Below are 16,672 nucleotides of genomic sequence, written 5' to 3' on the forward strand. Positions count from 1 at the left end.
CAAATGGGTTGAGGTTGAGTGATTGTGAAGGCCAGGTCATCTGATGCAGCACTCCATCACTCTCCTTCTTGGTCAAATAGTCCTTACACAGCCTGGAGGCGTGTTTCAGGTCATTGTCCTGTTGAAAAAGAAAAGACAGTCCCACTAAGCACAAACCAGATGGGATGGCGTATTGATGCAGAATGCTGTGGTAGCTATGCTGGTTAAGTGTGCCTTGAATTCTAAATAAATCACAGACAGTGTCACCAGCAAAGCACCCCACACCATCACACCTACTCCTCCATGCTTCACGGTAGGAACCACACATGCGCAGATCATCTGTTCACCTACTCTGCGTCTCACAAAGACAGTTGGAACAAAAAATCTCACATTTGGATTTCTACTGGTCAAATGTCCATTGCTCGTGTTTCTAGGCCCAAGCAAGTCTCTTCTTCTTATTGGTGTCTTTTAGTAGTGGTTTCTTTGCAGCAATTCGACCATGAAGGCCTGGTTCATGCAGTCTCCTCTGAACAGTTGATGAAATCTGGACCCATACAAATCAGCTGGGCTAGACAATCTGGACCCTCTCTTTCTACAATTATCTACCGCAATTGTTGCAACCCCAGTTACTAGCCTGTTCAACCTCTCTTTCGTATCGTCTGAGATCCCCAAAGATTGGAAAACTGCCGCGGCCATCCCCCTCTTCAAAGGGGGAGACACTCTAGACCCAAACTGTTATAGACCTATATCTATCCTACCCTGCCTTTCTAAGGTCTTCGAAAGCCAAGTTAACAAACAGATCACTGACCATTTCGAATCCCACCGTACATTCTCCGCTATGCAATCTGGTTTCCGAGCTGATCATGGGTGCACCTCAGCCCCGCTCAAGGTCCTAAACGATATCATAACCGCCATCGATAAAAGACAATACTGTGCAGCTGTATTCATCGACCTGGCCAAGGCTTTCGACTATGTCAATCACCACATTCTTATCAGCAGACTCAACAGCCTTGGTTTGTCGAACAACTACCTCGCCTGGGTCACCAACTACTTCTCAGACAGAGTTCAGTGTGTCAAATCGGAGGGCCTGTTGTCCGGACCTCTGGCAGTCTCTATGGGGGTGCCACAGGGTTCAATTATCGGGAATACTCTTTTCTCTGTGTAAATCAATGATGTCGTTCTTGCTGCTGGTGATTCTCTGATCCACCTCTACGCAGACGACACCATTCTGTATACTTCTGGCCCTTCTTTGGACACTAACCTCCAGACGAGCTTCAATGCCATACAACTCTCCTTCCGTGGCCTTAAATGCAAGTAAAACTAAATGCATGCTCTTCAACCGATTGCACCTGCCCGCCTGTCCAGCATCACTACTCTGGACGGTTCTGACTTAGAATATGTTGACAACTACAAATACCTAGGTGTCTGGTTAGACTGTAAACTCTCCTTCCAGACTCACATTTAGTATCTCCAATCCAAAATTAAATCTAGAATCGGCCTTCTATTTCGCAACAAAGCATCCTTCACTTATGCTGCCAAACTTACCCTCGTAAAACTGACTATCCTACCGATCCTTGACTTCGGCGACGTCATTTACAAAATAGCCTCCAACACTCTACTCAGCAAATTGAATTCAGTCTATCACAGTGCCATCCGTTTTGTTACCAAAGCCCCATATACTACCCACCACTGCGACCTGTATGCTCTTGTTGGCTGGCCCTCGCTTCATATTCGTCGCCAAACCCACTGGCTCCAGGTCATCTATAAGTCTTTGCTAGGTAAAGCCCCACCTTATCTCAGCTCACTGTTCACCATAGCAGCACCCACCCGTAGCATGCACTCCAGCAAGTATATTTCACTGGTCACCCCCAAAGCCGATTCCTCCTTTGGCCGCATTTCCTTCCAATTCTCTGCTGCCAATGACTGAAACGAATTGCAAAAATCACTGAAGCTGGAGACTCATATCTCCCTCACAACTTTAAGCATCAGCTGTCAGAGCAGCTCACAGATCATTGCACCTGTACATAGCCCATCTGTAAATAGCCCATGCACCTACCTCATACCCATATTGTTATTTATTTATTTTGCTGCATTGCACCCCAGTATCTCTACTTGCACATTCATCTTCTGCACATCTATCACTCCAGTGTTTAATTGCTAAATTGTAATTACCTTGCCACTACGGCTTATTTATTGCCTTACCTCCCTAATCTTACCTCATTTGCACACACTGTATATAGATTTTTTGTATTGTGTTATTGATTGTACGTTTGTTTATTCCATGTGTAAATCTGTGTTGTTGTTTGTGTCGCACTGCTTTGCTTTGCTTTATCTTGGCCAGGTCACAGTTGTAAATGAGAACTTGATCTCAACTGGCCTACCTGGTTAAATAAAGGTGAAATATATTTTTTTATACAAAATACATAGCACTGGATGGTTTTTGCGACTGCACTTGAATAAACTGCACTTGAAAGACTGGACTTGGTCTTTCACCAAATAGGGATATCTTTTGTATACCACCTCTGTCTTGTCACAACACCACTGATTGGCTCAAACGCATTAAGAAGTAAAGAAATTTCACAAATGAACTTTCAATAAGGCACACCTGTTAATTGAAATGCATTCCAGATGACTACCTCATGAAGCTGGTTGAGAGAATGCCAAGAGTGTGCAAAGCCGTCATCAAGGCAAGGGGTGGCTACTTTGAAGAATCTCAATAATACAAATATTTTTTATTTGTTTAACACTTTTTTGGTTACTACATGATTCCATGTGTGTTATTTCATAGTTTTGATGTCTTCACGATTATTCTACAATAACATATTGTTTTTATGAAGATTTTACAATATGCACATGAAAATCTGTAGGCAATTGGATGGAAACCTAGCTATAGACACCCTAAAGACTCTGGCAAGTGTGCTAGTTCAGTGGCACTTGGATTCTTCCTGCACATCATGGTTGACCAGTAGCCCCAAACATCTAAAGATTGAAACTGCCAAGACTCATCCTAGAGCTGGCCGCCCGGCCAAACTGAGGAATCGGGGGAGAAGGGCCTTGGTCAGGGAGGTGACCAAGAGCCCGATGGTCACTCTGACAGAGCTCCAGAGTTCCTCTGTGAAGATGGGAGAACATTCCAGGAGGACAACCATCTCTGCAGCATGCCACCAATCAAGCAGTTATGGTAGAGTTTCCAGGCGGAAGCCACTCCTCAGTAAAAGGCACATGACAGCCCGCTTGGAGTTTGCCAAAAGGCACCTAAAGGACTCTCAGACCATGAGAAACAAGATTCTCTGGTCTGATGAAACCAAGATTGAACTCTTTGGCCTGAATTCCAAGTGTCATGTCTGGAGGAAACCAGGCACCACTCATCACCTGACCTGAAAGATGAACGGAGCAAAGTACAGAGAGATCCCCTGCTCCATAGCACTCAGGACCTCGCACTGGGGGTGAAGGTTCACCTTCCAACAAGACACTGCCCAAAACACACAACAAAGACAACACAGGAGTGGCTTCGGGACAAGTCTCTGAATGTCCTTGAGTGGCCCAGCCAGAGCCCGAACTTGAACCCGATCAAACATCTCTGGAGAGACCTGACAATAGCTGTGCAGTGACACTCCCCATCCAACCTGACAGAGCTTGAGAGGATCTGCAGAGAAGAATGGGAGAAACTCCCCAAATACAGATGTGCCAGTCTTGTAGCGTCATACCCAAGAAGACTCGATTCTGTAATCGCTGCCAAAGGTGCTCCAACAAAGTACTGAGTAAAGGGTCTGAATACTTATGTAATTGTGATAATCCAGTTTTCAATTTTTTATACATTTGCTAAATGTAAAAAATAAAACTGGTTTAGCTTTGTCCTTATGGGGTATTGTGTGTAGATTGATGAGGGGGGGGGGGGGGGGGGGGATGATTTAGCCTGTAACGTAACAAAATGTGGAAAATGTGAAGGGGTTTGAATACTTTCCGAATGCACTGTAAGTTACCAGCCAAACAAGCTTGAAAGAATTTTACTTAAACTCCCCCCTCATACTCATCTGAAGGTAGAGCATTTTTTTTGTCTCTATCTATGTTGTTGTATATGTATTTATGTAAAAAAAAGTCCCAGACTTTATTGTGCAATCCCTGTCACTTTAAAAATACTTTGTGTAAATATGTCTTTTTTTTTACTGACAAATAATATCTATCGATCCAAATTGTGCAGTGGCCAATTGATGGAAGGAAAGAGACGTCTGTTAAAAAAACACCAAAAAGTTTCATGACATTCAGAGATCGTCAAGCCAAGCCTTCAACACTGGGTAAGCCAATAAGATAGGGAGGGGTGTATTTTCTGTTTGTCGAGGTTGATGTAGTCTATTTATTGTGGTGTTTGAAAACACAAACCATGATATTGAAGTGCCCGAAGTCGGTATGCTTTGTTTATTGGTTGTGTGGTGCATTGGCACAGAAACCTGTTGGTGAAAAAATATAAATGGCATCAAAATGTTTGATAATCCAATTTACCTCCAGCTGATCCTTGTCTGCAGCCTGCTCTGATTGTAGTGTAACGAAACAGACAGGGAGCTTGTCTGTGGTGGTCGGCGAACCCTCAACCTTCTGGCCCGTAGCCCTGCATGGTGACAATAACTGTGCCACGAAGCATGCTGAAGTGGTAAAATAGACATCCACGTGTTATAAACACAGGGTCGCTACGGTTATTGTTATTTGTGGTCGTAAACGTTATTTTGAGTTAATTCTATTTTTATTTCACCTTTATTTAACCAGGTAAGCTAGTTGAGAACAAGTTCTCATTTACAACTGCGACCTGGCCAAGATAAAGCAAAGCAGTGCGACAGAAACAACAATACAGAGTCACATGGAATAAACAAGCGTACAGTCAATAACACAATAGAAAAGAAGAAAGTCTATATACAGTGTGTGCAAATGGCATGAGGAGGTATGGCAATAAATAGGCCATAGTAGCGAAGTAATTACAATTTAGCAGATTAACACTGGAGTGATAAATGAGCAGATGATGATGTGCAAGTAGAGATACTGGTGTGCAAAAGAGCAGAAAAGTAAATAAAAACAATATGGGGATGAGGTAGGTAGCTTGGAGGGGCTATTTAGAGATGGAGCGATCGGTTAGCTGCTCAGATAGCTGATGTTTAAAGTTAGTGAGGGAAATATAAGTCTCCAGCTTCAGTGATTTTTTTACAATTCGTTCCAGTCATTGGCAGCAGAGAACTGGAAGGAAAGGCGGCCAAAGTAGGTGTTGGCTTTGGGGATGACCAGTGAAATATACCTGCTGGAGCACGTGCTACGGGTGGGTGTTGTTATCGTGACCAGTGAGCTGAAATAAGGCAGAGCTTTACCTAACAAAGACTTATAAATGACCTGGAGCCAGTGGGTCTGGCGACAAATATGTAGCGAGGGCCAGCCGACTAGAGCATACAGGTCGCAGTGGTAGGTGGTATAAGGGGCTTTGGTAACAAAACGGATGGCACTGTGATAGAATGCATCCAGTTTGCTGAGTAGAGTATTGGAAGCTATTTTGTAGATGACATCGCCGAAGTCGAAGATCGGTAGGACAGTCAGTTTTACAAGGGTAAGTTTGGCAGCGTGAGTGAAGGAGGTTTTGTTGCGCAATAGAAGGCCGATTCTAGATTTGATTTTGGATTGGAGATGTTTGATATGAGTCTGGAAGGAGAGTTTACAGTCTAGCCAGACACCAAGGTATTTGTAGTTGTCCACATATTCTAGGTTAGAACCGTCCAGAGTAGTGATGCTAGGGGGGGGGAGCATTATTTATTTTGAGTTGAACCAGCCCTCAGTCAATTTTGATCTGTCCCTTATGAGCTTTGCTTCAGTGGCTGCACCTGTTTCTCCATGTACTTATCTCTCTTCCCCACAGAGGGAGACAAAGACCATTGCCCTTCACTTCTGATGTCACAGAGCTTTTTGCCACATGGCCAAGAGTGTGTCAGCTGTGCTGTGAGAGCCCCACCCATGCCCCTCTCTGCTACAATCTTGTGATGTTCAAGATGGGAGAAACATAGCAGATATGCAGACTATCCCTGGGGATATCTGTCTGCACAGCTAGAACCTTAAGCTACAAGCACTATCTCGTAGGGCCCAAGGACTGAGGTAATTCTTCTCACAAAAAAAGTATTTTGTTTTCTATAGTGTCACAATACTTGTGTTCAAATACTGAGCCAACAGCCAACATTGTAAATTGTACGTTCATTTGTTTATTTGTTTAGAGGACACCAGTACCTAGACAAACACACAACAATATACATACCATATGTTTAAACGCTATCTCACTACCCTTTAGATGAAGTCCTAGTTGGACGTGAGGAGACCTGAAGGCTCTGAAGCGTGTTATGTTTCTGTGCTACTCCGGAGAGAGCAGCTTACAGAAGGCAAACGTGACGAAGAGGACGTTCAGCCACATCTGAACCATGGTGATTGAGATCCCGCCTGAACATAACCACCTCTCCCTCCATCCCAACGGCACAATGCACTGAGCATGTTTTTATGTGCGGTTTCCTTTTTTTCAGTTCAGACCCGACGGGATATCCTGTTAGTCAGAACCACTTGGCTATTTCATTGTTTCTATATACTCATTCATGTTTGCGTTTTTTTCCCCCCCGCAGGCTAACGTCGAATGAATTATTTTTGAATTGGAAGATATTGAATGAGGAAATCTGGGTTGTTGACGATGGATTACATCTTCCAGATCTATCATGTTTCCACACGCTGTGTTAGTGTGGGTGTGCGTATCCATGTGTGCGTCTTATTGACGATGGACAAGCTTCCTATACCACAAAAAAGGGAAAGTAAGAAAACATACTGGCAAAATTGTGTATCTACACTGTGTGTCTCCTTAACTTGGGAGAGATCAATTGAAAACATTTTATTTCCATTTGCAAAGAAATATTGGCACAGAGATGTAAATATAGGCTACAGAGTGAAATAAAAAAGCGCATATAATGAATGAAGGGAGGATCTGAACAAGGTCTTTGAGGAAAGCATAAACATTACATGTTTCATTTTAAAATACTTTCTTTATGGATTCCATCATACTTTATGGTAGGGAATAAAACACACACACACACACACTAACGAGGACCTTGCTCAGTATTGGTTTCGTCTTTTATGTGGTAAAAGAAGTCTGGCCACATTTAAAAAGCCTCTCTGCTTTTATGCAGCTGCTCCAGAGCTCGAGACGAACGTTTATTTTTCTACAGCATTAAAAGTGCTTTAGCTTTGCTGCATTTAATTTTGGCAGATTTGCTGGTTTGACTCTGAGTTTCCCCTTTTCATTTCTCTGTGCGCTAATGTCAAACACACCCGGCATCAATGAGGCCAGTTGTGAGGAGTCAAGCTTGAGTTGAAAGCCTAATGAACACCACAGAGCTTTTACTAAATACAACTGACCTCATACAACTACTGAAACTAACCGTTTGATTCAAAACAGAAATAAATATGACACACAAAGTTAAATAAGGAAAATGTAGCAATTTTTTTTTTTTTTTTACATCAAAGACAAATCACACATTTTTTTTACCTCGAAGACACTTAAGTCTCTCTCACATGCTTGTGTCCTTTTGACTCCCTCTCTGTCTTTCATTAGGACAGATAGCTTCACCTTCAGGGCCTTTTTTTCCTGTTTTATGAGACACCACATTCTTCCAGGTCCTCTTCACGCCTTAATATATTCTTTACCAGTCTCTTGGACATGCTGTACATCCTTCATCCAACACGCTACGCAACCACATTCACACTTCTGAGTCCAGCCCACACTGAGCCTCCTATGTCCCCATTCTACATGAATATGAGTTTTTGTAAATGTGTATGTGTGTGTTTGTGAGAGTGAGACAGTGTTTTGAGAGCGTAAGTCAGGAGAAAGCACATTGTACGCAGTGGAGCATCTAAGAGCTTCGTGGAGACCTCTGCTTGGGTTTGCTCCTGCTCTTCCTCCCGCCTCCTCTTCCACCTCCTCCTCGGCCTCCATGTTTGTGCCTCTCGCCCCTGTGGCCGTCCCCTGTCTTGTGGTCACTGTCCTTGGTCTGATCCTGGTCGCGGTTGCGTCGTCGTCGGAAGCCCAGCCTCTGACAGTGCTGCTCCAGGCTGCTGGGGTGGATGAGGGCCATGACGTCCTGGTACCAGGGTTGGGAGGCGTCTGGGCTGGAGTTGGGGTTGCGATTGCTGGTGGACCAGGAGAGGGCACGGGAGGGGCTCCACACACTCAGATGCACAGTGACGGCGGTCCAGTGGAAGCCGTGCTCCTCCAGTTGACAGTGGTACACACCAGCGTGACCCGTCTCGGCCCGACTGATCAGAACACCTCTCTCTGTCACCACCAGCTGCTCTCCTGACTGCAACTGCAACACAGAGAGGAGTGTGAGTTCTTAGACCTGTGTGTGGATGTGTGCATATGTGTGTGTGCACGCGTGTAATTGCCTGTGTGTCAGTATGCACCTGATTCAGCTCAGGGCTGTTCTCTCCTGCCTGTTTGTACCAGGTCACGGCTGCATGTCTGGATTTGGGCAGGCACTCCAGGTATGTGCTGTTACCCTCTGCAACCATCATCATCCTCTGTTCTGCTTTCACCTGCAGACCGGCTGAATAGAGACAGAGAAAAATGTCACAATGTCTACTATACACTGAGTATACAAAACATGCTCTTTCCATGACATAGACTGACCAGGTGAATCCAGGTGAAAGCTATGATCCCTTATTGATGTCACTTGTTATAGCCACTTCAGTCAGTGTAGATGAAGGGGAGGAGACAGGTTAAAGAAGGATTTTTAAGCCTCGAGACAATTGAGACATGGATTGTGTATGTCGGCCATTCATAGGGTGAATGGGATTAGACAAAATAAGTGCCTTTGAACGGGGTGTGGTAGTAGGTGCCAGGCGCACCGGTTTCTTTCAAGAACTGCAAAGCTGTTGGGTTTTTCACGCTCAACAGTTTCCTGTGTGTATCAAGAATGGTCCACCCCCCAAAAAACATCCAGCCAACTTGACACAACTGTGGGAAGCATTGAAGTCAACATGGGCCAGCATCCCTGTGGAATGCTTTCGACGCCTTGTAGTCCCTGCCCCGACGAATTAAGGCTGTTCCGAGGGCAAGGGGGGGGGGGGGGGGGGGGAGTATTAGGAAGGTGTTCCTGTTTGGTGTACTCAGTGTATATAGAAACCTAAGCTAGTGTACGTCTGTGAGAGGGCGACTCTTGACAGTCCCTCCTCACCTCCTTGTATGACACACTGGGTCAGAGGATCCTCCTCGTCACCAACCTGACGAGCATTCCTCCTTCAGAGAGAAGAAATCCAAAAAAGACATGTTAGATAAGAGTATGTACTAAATGTGAGTATTCATGTTCACATGCCTATGTGGATATGAGTAGGGCAGGCTTATAGCTACATGTGTTGGATGAGTGAGTACTGGGTATATGAACGTAAGCTGGCATGTCATAGACTTAAAAAGAACATAACTTTAATTTTCACTCCATATAAACTCCGTGTTTAGTTTATAACGTCATGTTTAGTAATATAACTGTGGGAAGTGCTAGCTATACAATTTATGTGTTGGCTCATAAATGGGTTAAGTGTGTGCTGAGCGGGTCCACCTGCGTGCGATGGGCATGAAGGGGCTGCAGGCGTGTCCATCCCAGGTGCAGTAGGGATCTCTGGCCAGGCAGCACTCAGCGCAGGCCTGGCCGTACAACTCACACTGGAACAGAGCCAACTGGGCCACACCCTCTGCAGAACCCACAAACAGCCACTGCTGTAGCCACGCACGCACGCACGCACGCACGCACGCACAAAGAACACAGAGAAGAAAGACATTCAGATCATTCCAATGTGGCTCAGAGAGCAGCAGCCACAACCATCGGTTGTGTCAGGAATTCATGCCGTCGCTGATTCACACTTTTAACGTTCACATAAGACTGAGACTGGCTGCTACAGAGCATGTTTACTGGTGTGTATGTAGATTCCCTATCTCAGTGTGAGCCGGGCCTCATCCTCGGCGGTTACCATAGCAACTGGGTGATGAAGCTCTCCTTGTCGATATAAGGTGGAGAGATGACTGTGTGTGGGGGGGGGGGGGGGTGTCATTATTACCTTTTTCTTGGACAGTGTCATGGTAGTGACAGGTGACTTGTGCTGTGGGGGGAGAGGGGAAAATATGTTAGAGTAAAACCGAGGACAGAAGACACAACAGATACTTTTGAATCCTTTTTGTTTTTTACATAAGGTTACAGCGTTGTACCTGGAAAACCTGCAGCTGCTCCAGGGTGACCTCCTGAGGGACACCGTGTTCTTTAGGGAGGTGGATAGACTTCAGCACCTGGCCTGAGTCTGCAACACAGAGGACACTCCTGCTTGTAATGTACTCAAACACACACACGCACACACACAAGCAAAACCTCTTCCCGCACACGCACACACCTGTGCCGATGAACAGGACGTCATACTGTCCATCCACTGCCTCTACTCGTTCCACCAGCAGTCGGCTCAACTTGTAGTGCACTCCCACCCTGACCAACAAGGGGCGCCCTCCCAGTGGAAGCACCGCCTCCTGCAGCAGAGGGTGGGTACGGCTGAAGAAGATGACGTCATCGGGGTACTCCCGGGTAGAGCTGTAGCTACCGTATGTGCTGCTGGGACACTGGAGGGAGAGAGAGAGAGAGTTGTATTGGCATCAAGCATTCAAAGACATGGATGGAGTTGGACATAATATGGTTAATGTTGGGTTTCAGTTAAGGTTGAGAAGAAAATAGTTGGCCCATTGTACTAGAGTTGTTGTTGAGCTAGAGTTGGGTCAAAGACAGTGCTTGCATTCCTTTTATTGGCAGAGAACCTCGTCCTCAGTACATTTAGTATTACATGATGAATCAGAATATGGTGAGTAATGATGGACGGGGAATGAACTCATTAGAAGGGAACTTACTGTGCCAGGTCTTGGGTAGGGGATCTTTCCTGTGTACTCGGCCCACTTGTACTGTGGTCCCTCCTTGTGGTAGAAGTTTCCTTTGTATGCCCGGACCACGTCCTGCATGCGGTACACACACACCGCTGAGCCATTCAGAATGTCACTGTGGGGAAGAGAAGGTTATTGCCTGTCAATCTACTGTAAAACACAGTAAAACTCACACAGCCAGTCTGTTATGTGTCTGCTATCATCTGTTACGACAGACAGTACTGTCTGTATGTCACACAAGCAAATGATCTAGTGTTAAATCAACACTGAGAGTGTTACATTTAACACTGGTCCAGTGTCTATTAGGGTCCACACTTTTCAGTGTCAAATTAACACAGTACTTAGTGTAAAGCCTTATTTGCATATTTCCCAGTGTGCCTTTCGAGTGAATTGTAGAGTTACCACCCATGACTGTATTTGTTAGTGACACTTTCTGTTCTGTGGCCTTCACCATGTGAGATCCTAAGCGAATCTGTTTTAATAAATGTTTTCTTATTTAAGACAATACAATACATATTTCAAAAGGTCTTATTTTGAGGGCCCAGTTTTACCCTAATACAGTGGCCTAAAACTCCTGGTTTACAGGCCGCCTACAAGTCACATTATGCTGGCTTGCAAAGTGATGTGTAATTCCTATTGGAATCAAGTCAGAGAGGCTATATCCAACAATTAGCATTGTTATTCATCAGCAACCTGCATTCACAATGACTGCCAGGTTGTGAAGACTAAGATATGAGACTACCTAAATCATCTAAACTGGAACAACCATTTCAGTAACGGGTGCAATAAATCCAAGTTACAGATTGGACTATCTTATGAAAAATGTACGTTATTTATATTGAATGCCATAATATGAATTAATCAATCAATGTAGATGCAAAAACATAGATATTGAAACAAACAATTACAAAAAAATGAACCAGCTATAGAGCATGCGGCGAAATATGATAATTTTGGGCTTGGCTTTGGGTTAACACTGGTTATTAACACCAACACTGGGCTTATTTTACACCAGTTAGTGTTCATTTAACACTTCCATAGGTCATTTAAAACCTGAATCAACACAAGAAATGTTACACAGAAAAATCAACAGTAGGTAACACCGGCCAATATGCTGTGCATCAGTATACTGATGAGGTGTGTGTCAAAGCTTGCGTGTCTCAACCCTGATTCTGGATCAGATCAGTCTTCACTGAAGCCAATGATTATCATCAGGATAAGGATGCTCCCATACCACCATCAATCATACTACCATCCGCAGTGAAATATAGTGTCACAGATTCCATGATTGCAGATTTCTAAATGCATATTTTACAAGTGAAACCCCTCCCAGATACGGTCAACCCCAGAGCCATCTCCACCACATGGCCCTTAGCCCACATGCTACCAGAGCCTGGTTTACTGGGCTATTCCCAGAACCTCTCTGAACCTCCACACTAATCACACAACCCAGAGAGAATGTGCCATTGCAGACAATCCACTTTCTCTCTCTCTTTGTCTATCTCTCTCTCTTTGTCACACACACACACACACACACACACACACACACACACACACAAATTACGCAGCACACCCCCCCCCCCCCAAAATCGGGCAACATAATCTGAAAGGCCGCTCAGCAAGGAAGAAGCCACTGCTCCAAAACCACCAAAAAAAGCCAGACTACGGTTTGCAACTGCACATGGGGACAAAGATCGTACTTTTTGGAGAAATGTCCTCTGGTCTGATGAAACAAAAATAGAACTGTTTGGCCATAATGACCATCGTTATGTTTGGAGGAAAAAGGGGGAGGTTTGTAAGCCGAGGAACACCATCCCAACCATGAAGCACGGGGGTGGGAGCCTCATGTTGTGGGGGTGCTTTGCTGCAGGAGGGACTGGTGCACTTCACAAAATACATGGCATCATGAGGAAAGAAAATGATGTGGATATATTGAAGCAACATCTCAAGACATCAGTCAGGAAGTTAAATCTTGGTTGAAAATGGGTCTTCCAAATCGACAATGACCCCAAGCATAGTTCCAAAGTTGTGGCAAAATGGCTTAAGGACAACAAAGTCAAGGTATTGGAGTGGCTATCACAAAGCCCTGACCTCCATCCTATAGAACATTTGTGGGCAGAACTGAAAAAGCGTGTGCGAGCAAGGAGGCCTACAAACCTGACTCAGTTACACCAGCTCTGTCAGGAGGAATGGGATAAAATTCACCCAACTTATTGTGGGAAGCTTGTGGAAGGCTACCCGAAACGTTTAACCCAAGTTAAACAATTGAAAGCCAATGCTACCAAATACTAATTGAGTGTACTTCTGACTCACTGGGAATGTGATGAAAGAAATAAAAGCTGAAATAAATCATTCTCTCTACTATTATTCTGACATTTCACATTCTTAAAATAAAGTGGTGATCCTAAATTACCTAAGACAGGGAATTTTTACTAGGATTAAATGTCAGGAATTGTAAATTTGAATAAGGTGTATGTAAACTTCCGACTTCAGCTGTAAGTATTCACACCCCTGAGTCAATACATGTTAGAATCAGCTTTAAACTGTCAATTTGGTTGTTGATCATTGACAACCATTTTCAAGTCTTGCCATAGATTTTAGATTTAAGTCAAAAGATTTAAGTCAAAACTCTAACTATGCCACTGAGAAACATTCTATGTCGTCTTGGTAAGCAACTCCAGTGTATACTTGGCTTTGTGTTTTAGGTTATTGTCCTGCTGAAAGGTGAATTTGTCTCCCAGTGTCTGTTGGAAAACACCCTGAACCAGATTTTCTTTCCAAAATATTGCCTGTGCTTAGCTCTATTCCATTTATTTTTATCCCTAAAAACTCCCTTGTCCTTGCCGATGACAAACATACCCATAACAGTATGCAGGCACCACAATTCTTGAAAATATGAAGAGTGGTACTCAGTGATGTGCTGTGTTGTATTTGCCCCAAACATAAGGCTTTGCATTTAGGGCATAAAGTTAATTTCTTTACCACATATTTTGCAGTTTTACTTTAGTGCCGTATAGCAAACAGGTTGCATGTTTTGGAATATTTTTATTCTGTTTGGGGGCTTCCTTCTTTTCCCTCTGTCATTTAGGTTAGTATTGTAGTGTAACTACAATGTTGTTGATCCATCCTCAGTTTTCTCCTATCACAGCCATTAAACCCTGTAACTGTTTTAAAGTCACCATTGGCCTGGCCTCCCTGAGCGGTTTCCTTCCTCTCAACTAAGGAAGGACGCCTGTATCTTTGTAGTGAGTGGGTGTATTGATACCCCATCCAAAGTGTAATTAATAACTTCACAATGCTCAAAGGGATATTCAATCGGAGTAGAACACTTGAAGACAGCTTGTCTGTCGAAACGTTGGATATTAGGTTATTAAATTATTGCATCTGTGCTCCTAGAGTGTGCGGCTCAACTTATTACATGACCCGTTAAGCATATTTTTACACCTGAATTTATTTAGGCTTGCCATAACAAAGGGGTTGAATACTTATTGACTTCAAGACATTTCTGCGTCTCATTTTTCTATTAATTTGTACAAATTTCGAACAACATAATTTCACTTTGACATTATGGGGTATTGTGTGTAAGCCATTGACACAAAATCTCATTTTAAATTTAAAAAAGTTAAGCGATGTGAATACTTTCTGAAGGCACTGTAGTATCATAACCCAGTAATTAAACAAATGTTTGTATTTTCTTAAGTCTAATAACCTTGCCAGCAGGCATGCCAGATAAGATAGTTAGAGACACTACTTCTAACTTGATTGATAGCCTGAAACGGCTTGGTAGCTAGCTAAAGCCAATTTCATAAAATTGCTAGGTGGCTAGTATTACATAGAAACAACATAACATTTTTGTTTTATTTCTTCATCAAGAGCAAATCAATACGCTACATAGATTGATCAAATTAATTTACAAACATACGTTCAAGTGAGTCCTGCTGTCACGTCCTGACCAGTAAAAGGTTATTTGTTATTGTAGTTTGGTCAGGGCGTGGCAGGGGGTGTTTGTTTTGTGTGTTTCGGGGTTTTGATGTATGTTCTATATTTTCTATTTCTATGTTTATTCTAGGTTTCTCTTTCTATGTTGTGTTTTTTCAATGACCTCCAATTAGAGGCAGCTGGTGCTTGTTGTCTCTAATTGGAGGCCATATTTAGTGTGTTCGTTTTCACTTGTGTTTGTGGGTGTCACGTCCTGACCAGTAGAGGGTGTAGTTGGGTCAGGACGTGGCAGAAGGTAGTGTGTGTTTTTTATTGTTTTGTTGATTTTGGCCGTGTGACTTCCAATCAGGCACAGCTGTAGAGGGTTGTGGTTGATTGGGAGTCACACATAAGTTGCCTATGTTTCCTTTGTTTCGTGGGTAATTGTTCTTGTCACAGTCGTTGCACCTGACAGGACTGTGTTGGCTGTCAGTTTTCTTGTTTTTGTAAATTGCATAGTGTTCCGTTTAATTAAATCATGTTGAACACTAACTCCGCTGCATTTTGGTCCACTTCCTCAGACGGCCCTTACAGAATTACCCACCAAACCAGGACCAAGCGGCGGAGGAGGAAGGAGCAGCAGGAGTACAGCGTGATGGACCAATGGACTTGGGAACAAATCCTGGACGGAGAGGGACCATGGACTCAGGCTGGGGATTATCGCCTCCCGCAGTGGGAGATTGAAGCGGCGAGAGCGTAACGAGAGAGAGGAGAGAGAGCGCAATGAGCACGAGAGGCAGCCCCAATACATTTCTTTGGGGGGGCACACGGGACAGTCGGCGGAACCGAGGTCGGAACCAGAGCCAGTCGGGATGACATTGGAGGTGAGCGAGGGATACGAGGCAGAGACTGTGACAGAGTTAATGGGTAAATTAAAGGAGAGAGAGATGAGAGAGCTGCTAGTGTGGTGCATAAAGTACGGCATTTGCCCTAATGAGCGTGTCGTGCGAATGATGTCACCTGAGGCAGCTCTCCATACTCGTCCTGAGGTGCGTGCTGGTTTTCTGGTAAAGACTGTGCCTGCGCCCAGAAACAGGCCTCCTGCATGTCTTCCCAGCCCTGCACGTCCTGTGCCTACGCCCAGAACCAGGCCTCCTGCATGTCTTCCCAGCCTGGTCAAGCCCGTGCCTCCTCCACGGACCAGTCCTCCAGTGGGTCTCCCTATCCTGGTCAAGCCCGTGCCTCCTCCACAGACCAGTCCTCCAGTGGGTCTCCCTATCCTGGTCAAGCCCGTGTCTCCTCCACGGACCAGTCCTCCAGTGGGTCTCCCTATCCTGGTCAAGCCCATGCCTCCTCCACGGACCAGTCCTCCAGTGGGTCTCTCCACCCTGGTCTCTCCTGTGCCACCTCCTCAAACCAGGCCTCCAGCGGGTCTTCCCAGACTGGTGAGTCCAGGGCCTGCGCCCAGAGCCAGGCCCCCTTCATGTCTCCCCAGCCTGGTGAATCCTGAGCCAGATCTGCCCGAGTGGCCCGCCGTGCCGGATCTGCCCGAGTGGCCCGCCGTGCCGGATCTGCCCGAGTGGCCCGCCGTGCCGGATCTGCCGAGTGGCCCGCCTGTCCTCCGGCCCAGCCCGAGTGGCCCGCCTGTCCTCCGGCCCAGCCCGAGTGGCCCGCCTGTCCTCCGGCCCAGCCCGAGTGGCCCGCCTGTCCTCCGGCCCAGCCCGAGTGGCCCGCCTGTCCTCCGGCCCAGCCCGAGTGGCCCGCCTGTCCTCCAGCCCAGCCCGAGTGGCCCGCCTGTCCTCCGGC

The 16,672-nt window shown here is 45.2% G+C and overlaps 1 protein-coding gene across 2 annotated transcripts in view; it reads right to left on the minus strand.

The window, feature by feature from the left end:
• Positions 1–6,183: 6,183 nt before the first annotated feature.
• sema3h (sema domain, immunoglobulin domain (Ig), short basic domain, secreted, (semaphorin) 3H) overlaps positions 6,184–16,672 on the minus strand; it is a 33,366-nt gene continuing 22,877 nt past the window's right edge. Inside the window, exons 10-17 of one of the 2 annotated variants that reach the window (XM_045695986.2) lie at positions 10,919–11,063; positions 10,417–10,636; positions 10,238–10,326; positions 10,090–10,131; positions 9,594–9,748; positions 9,216–9,277; positions 8,443–8,585; positions 6,184–8,345 (exon numbers count right to left, since the gene is read on the minus strand). In XM_045695986.2, the coding sequence (XP_045551942.1) occupies positions 7,893–8,345; positions 8,443–8,585; positions 9,216–9,277; positions 9,594–9,748; positions 10,090–10,131; positions 10,238–10,326; positions 10,417–10,636; positions 10,919–11,063 (1,309 nt within the window). In that variant the 3' untranslated portion in view covers positions 6,184–7,892. Of the gene's footprint in view, positions 8,346–8,442; positions 8,586–9,215; positions 9,278–9,593; positions 9,752–10,089; positions 10,132–10,237; positions 10,327–10,416; positions 10,637–10,918; positions 11,064–16,672 lie in introns of both variants that reach the window. The other variant, XM_014146347.3, reaches the window with a different exon arrangement.

Source organism: Salmo salar, chromosome 15, assembly GCF_965601325.2.
Source record: "Salmo salar chromosome 15, fSalSal1, whole genome shotgun sequence".
NCBI lineage: Eukaryota > Metazoa > Chordata > Actinopteri > Salmoniformes > Salmonidae > Salmo > Salmo salar.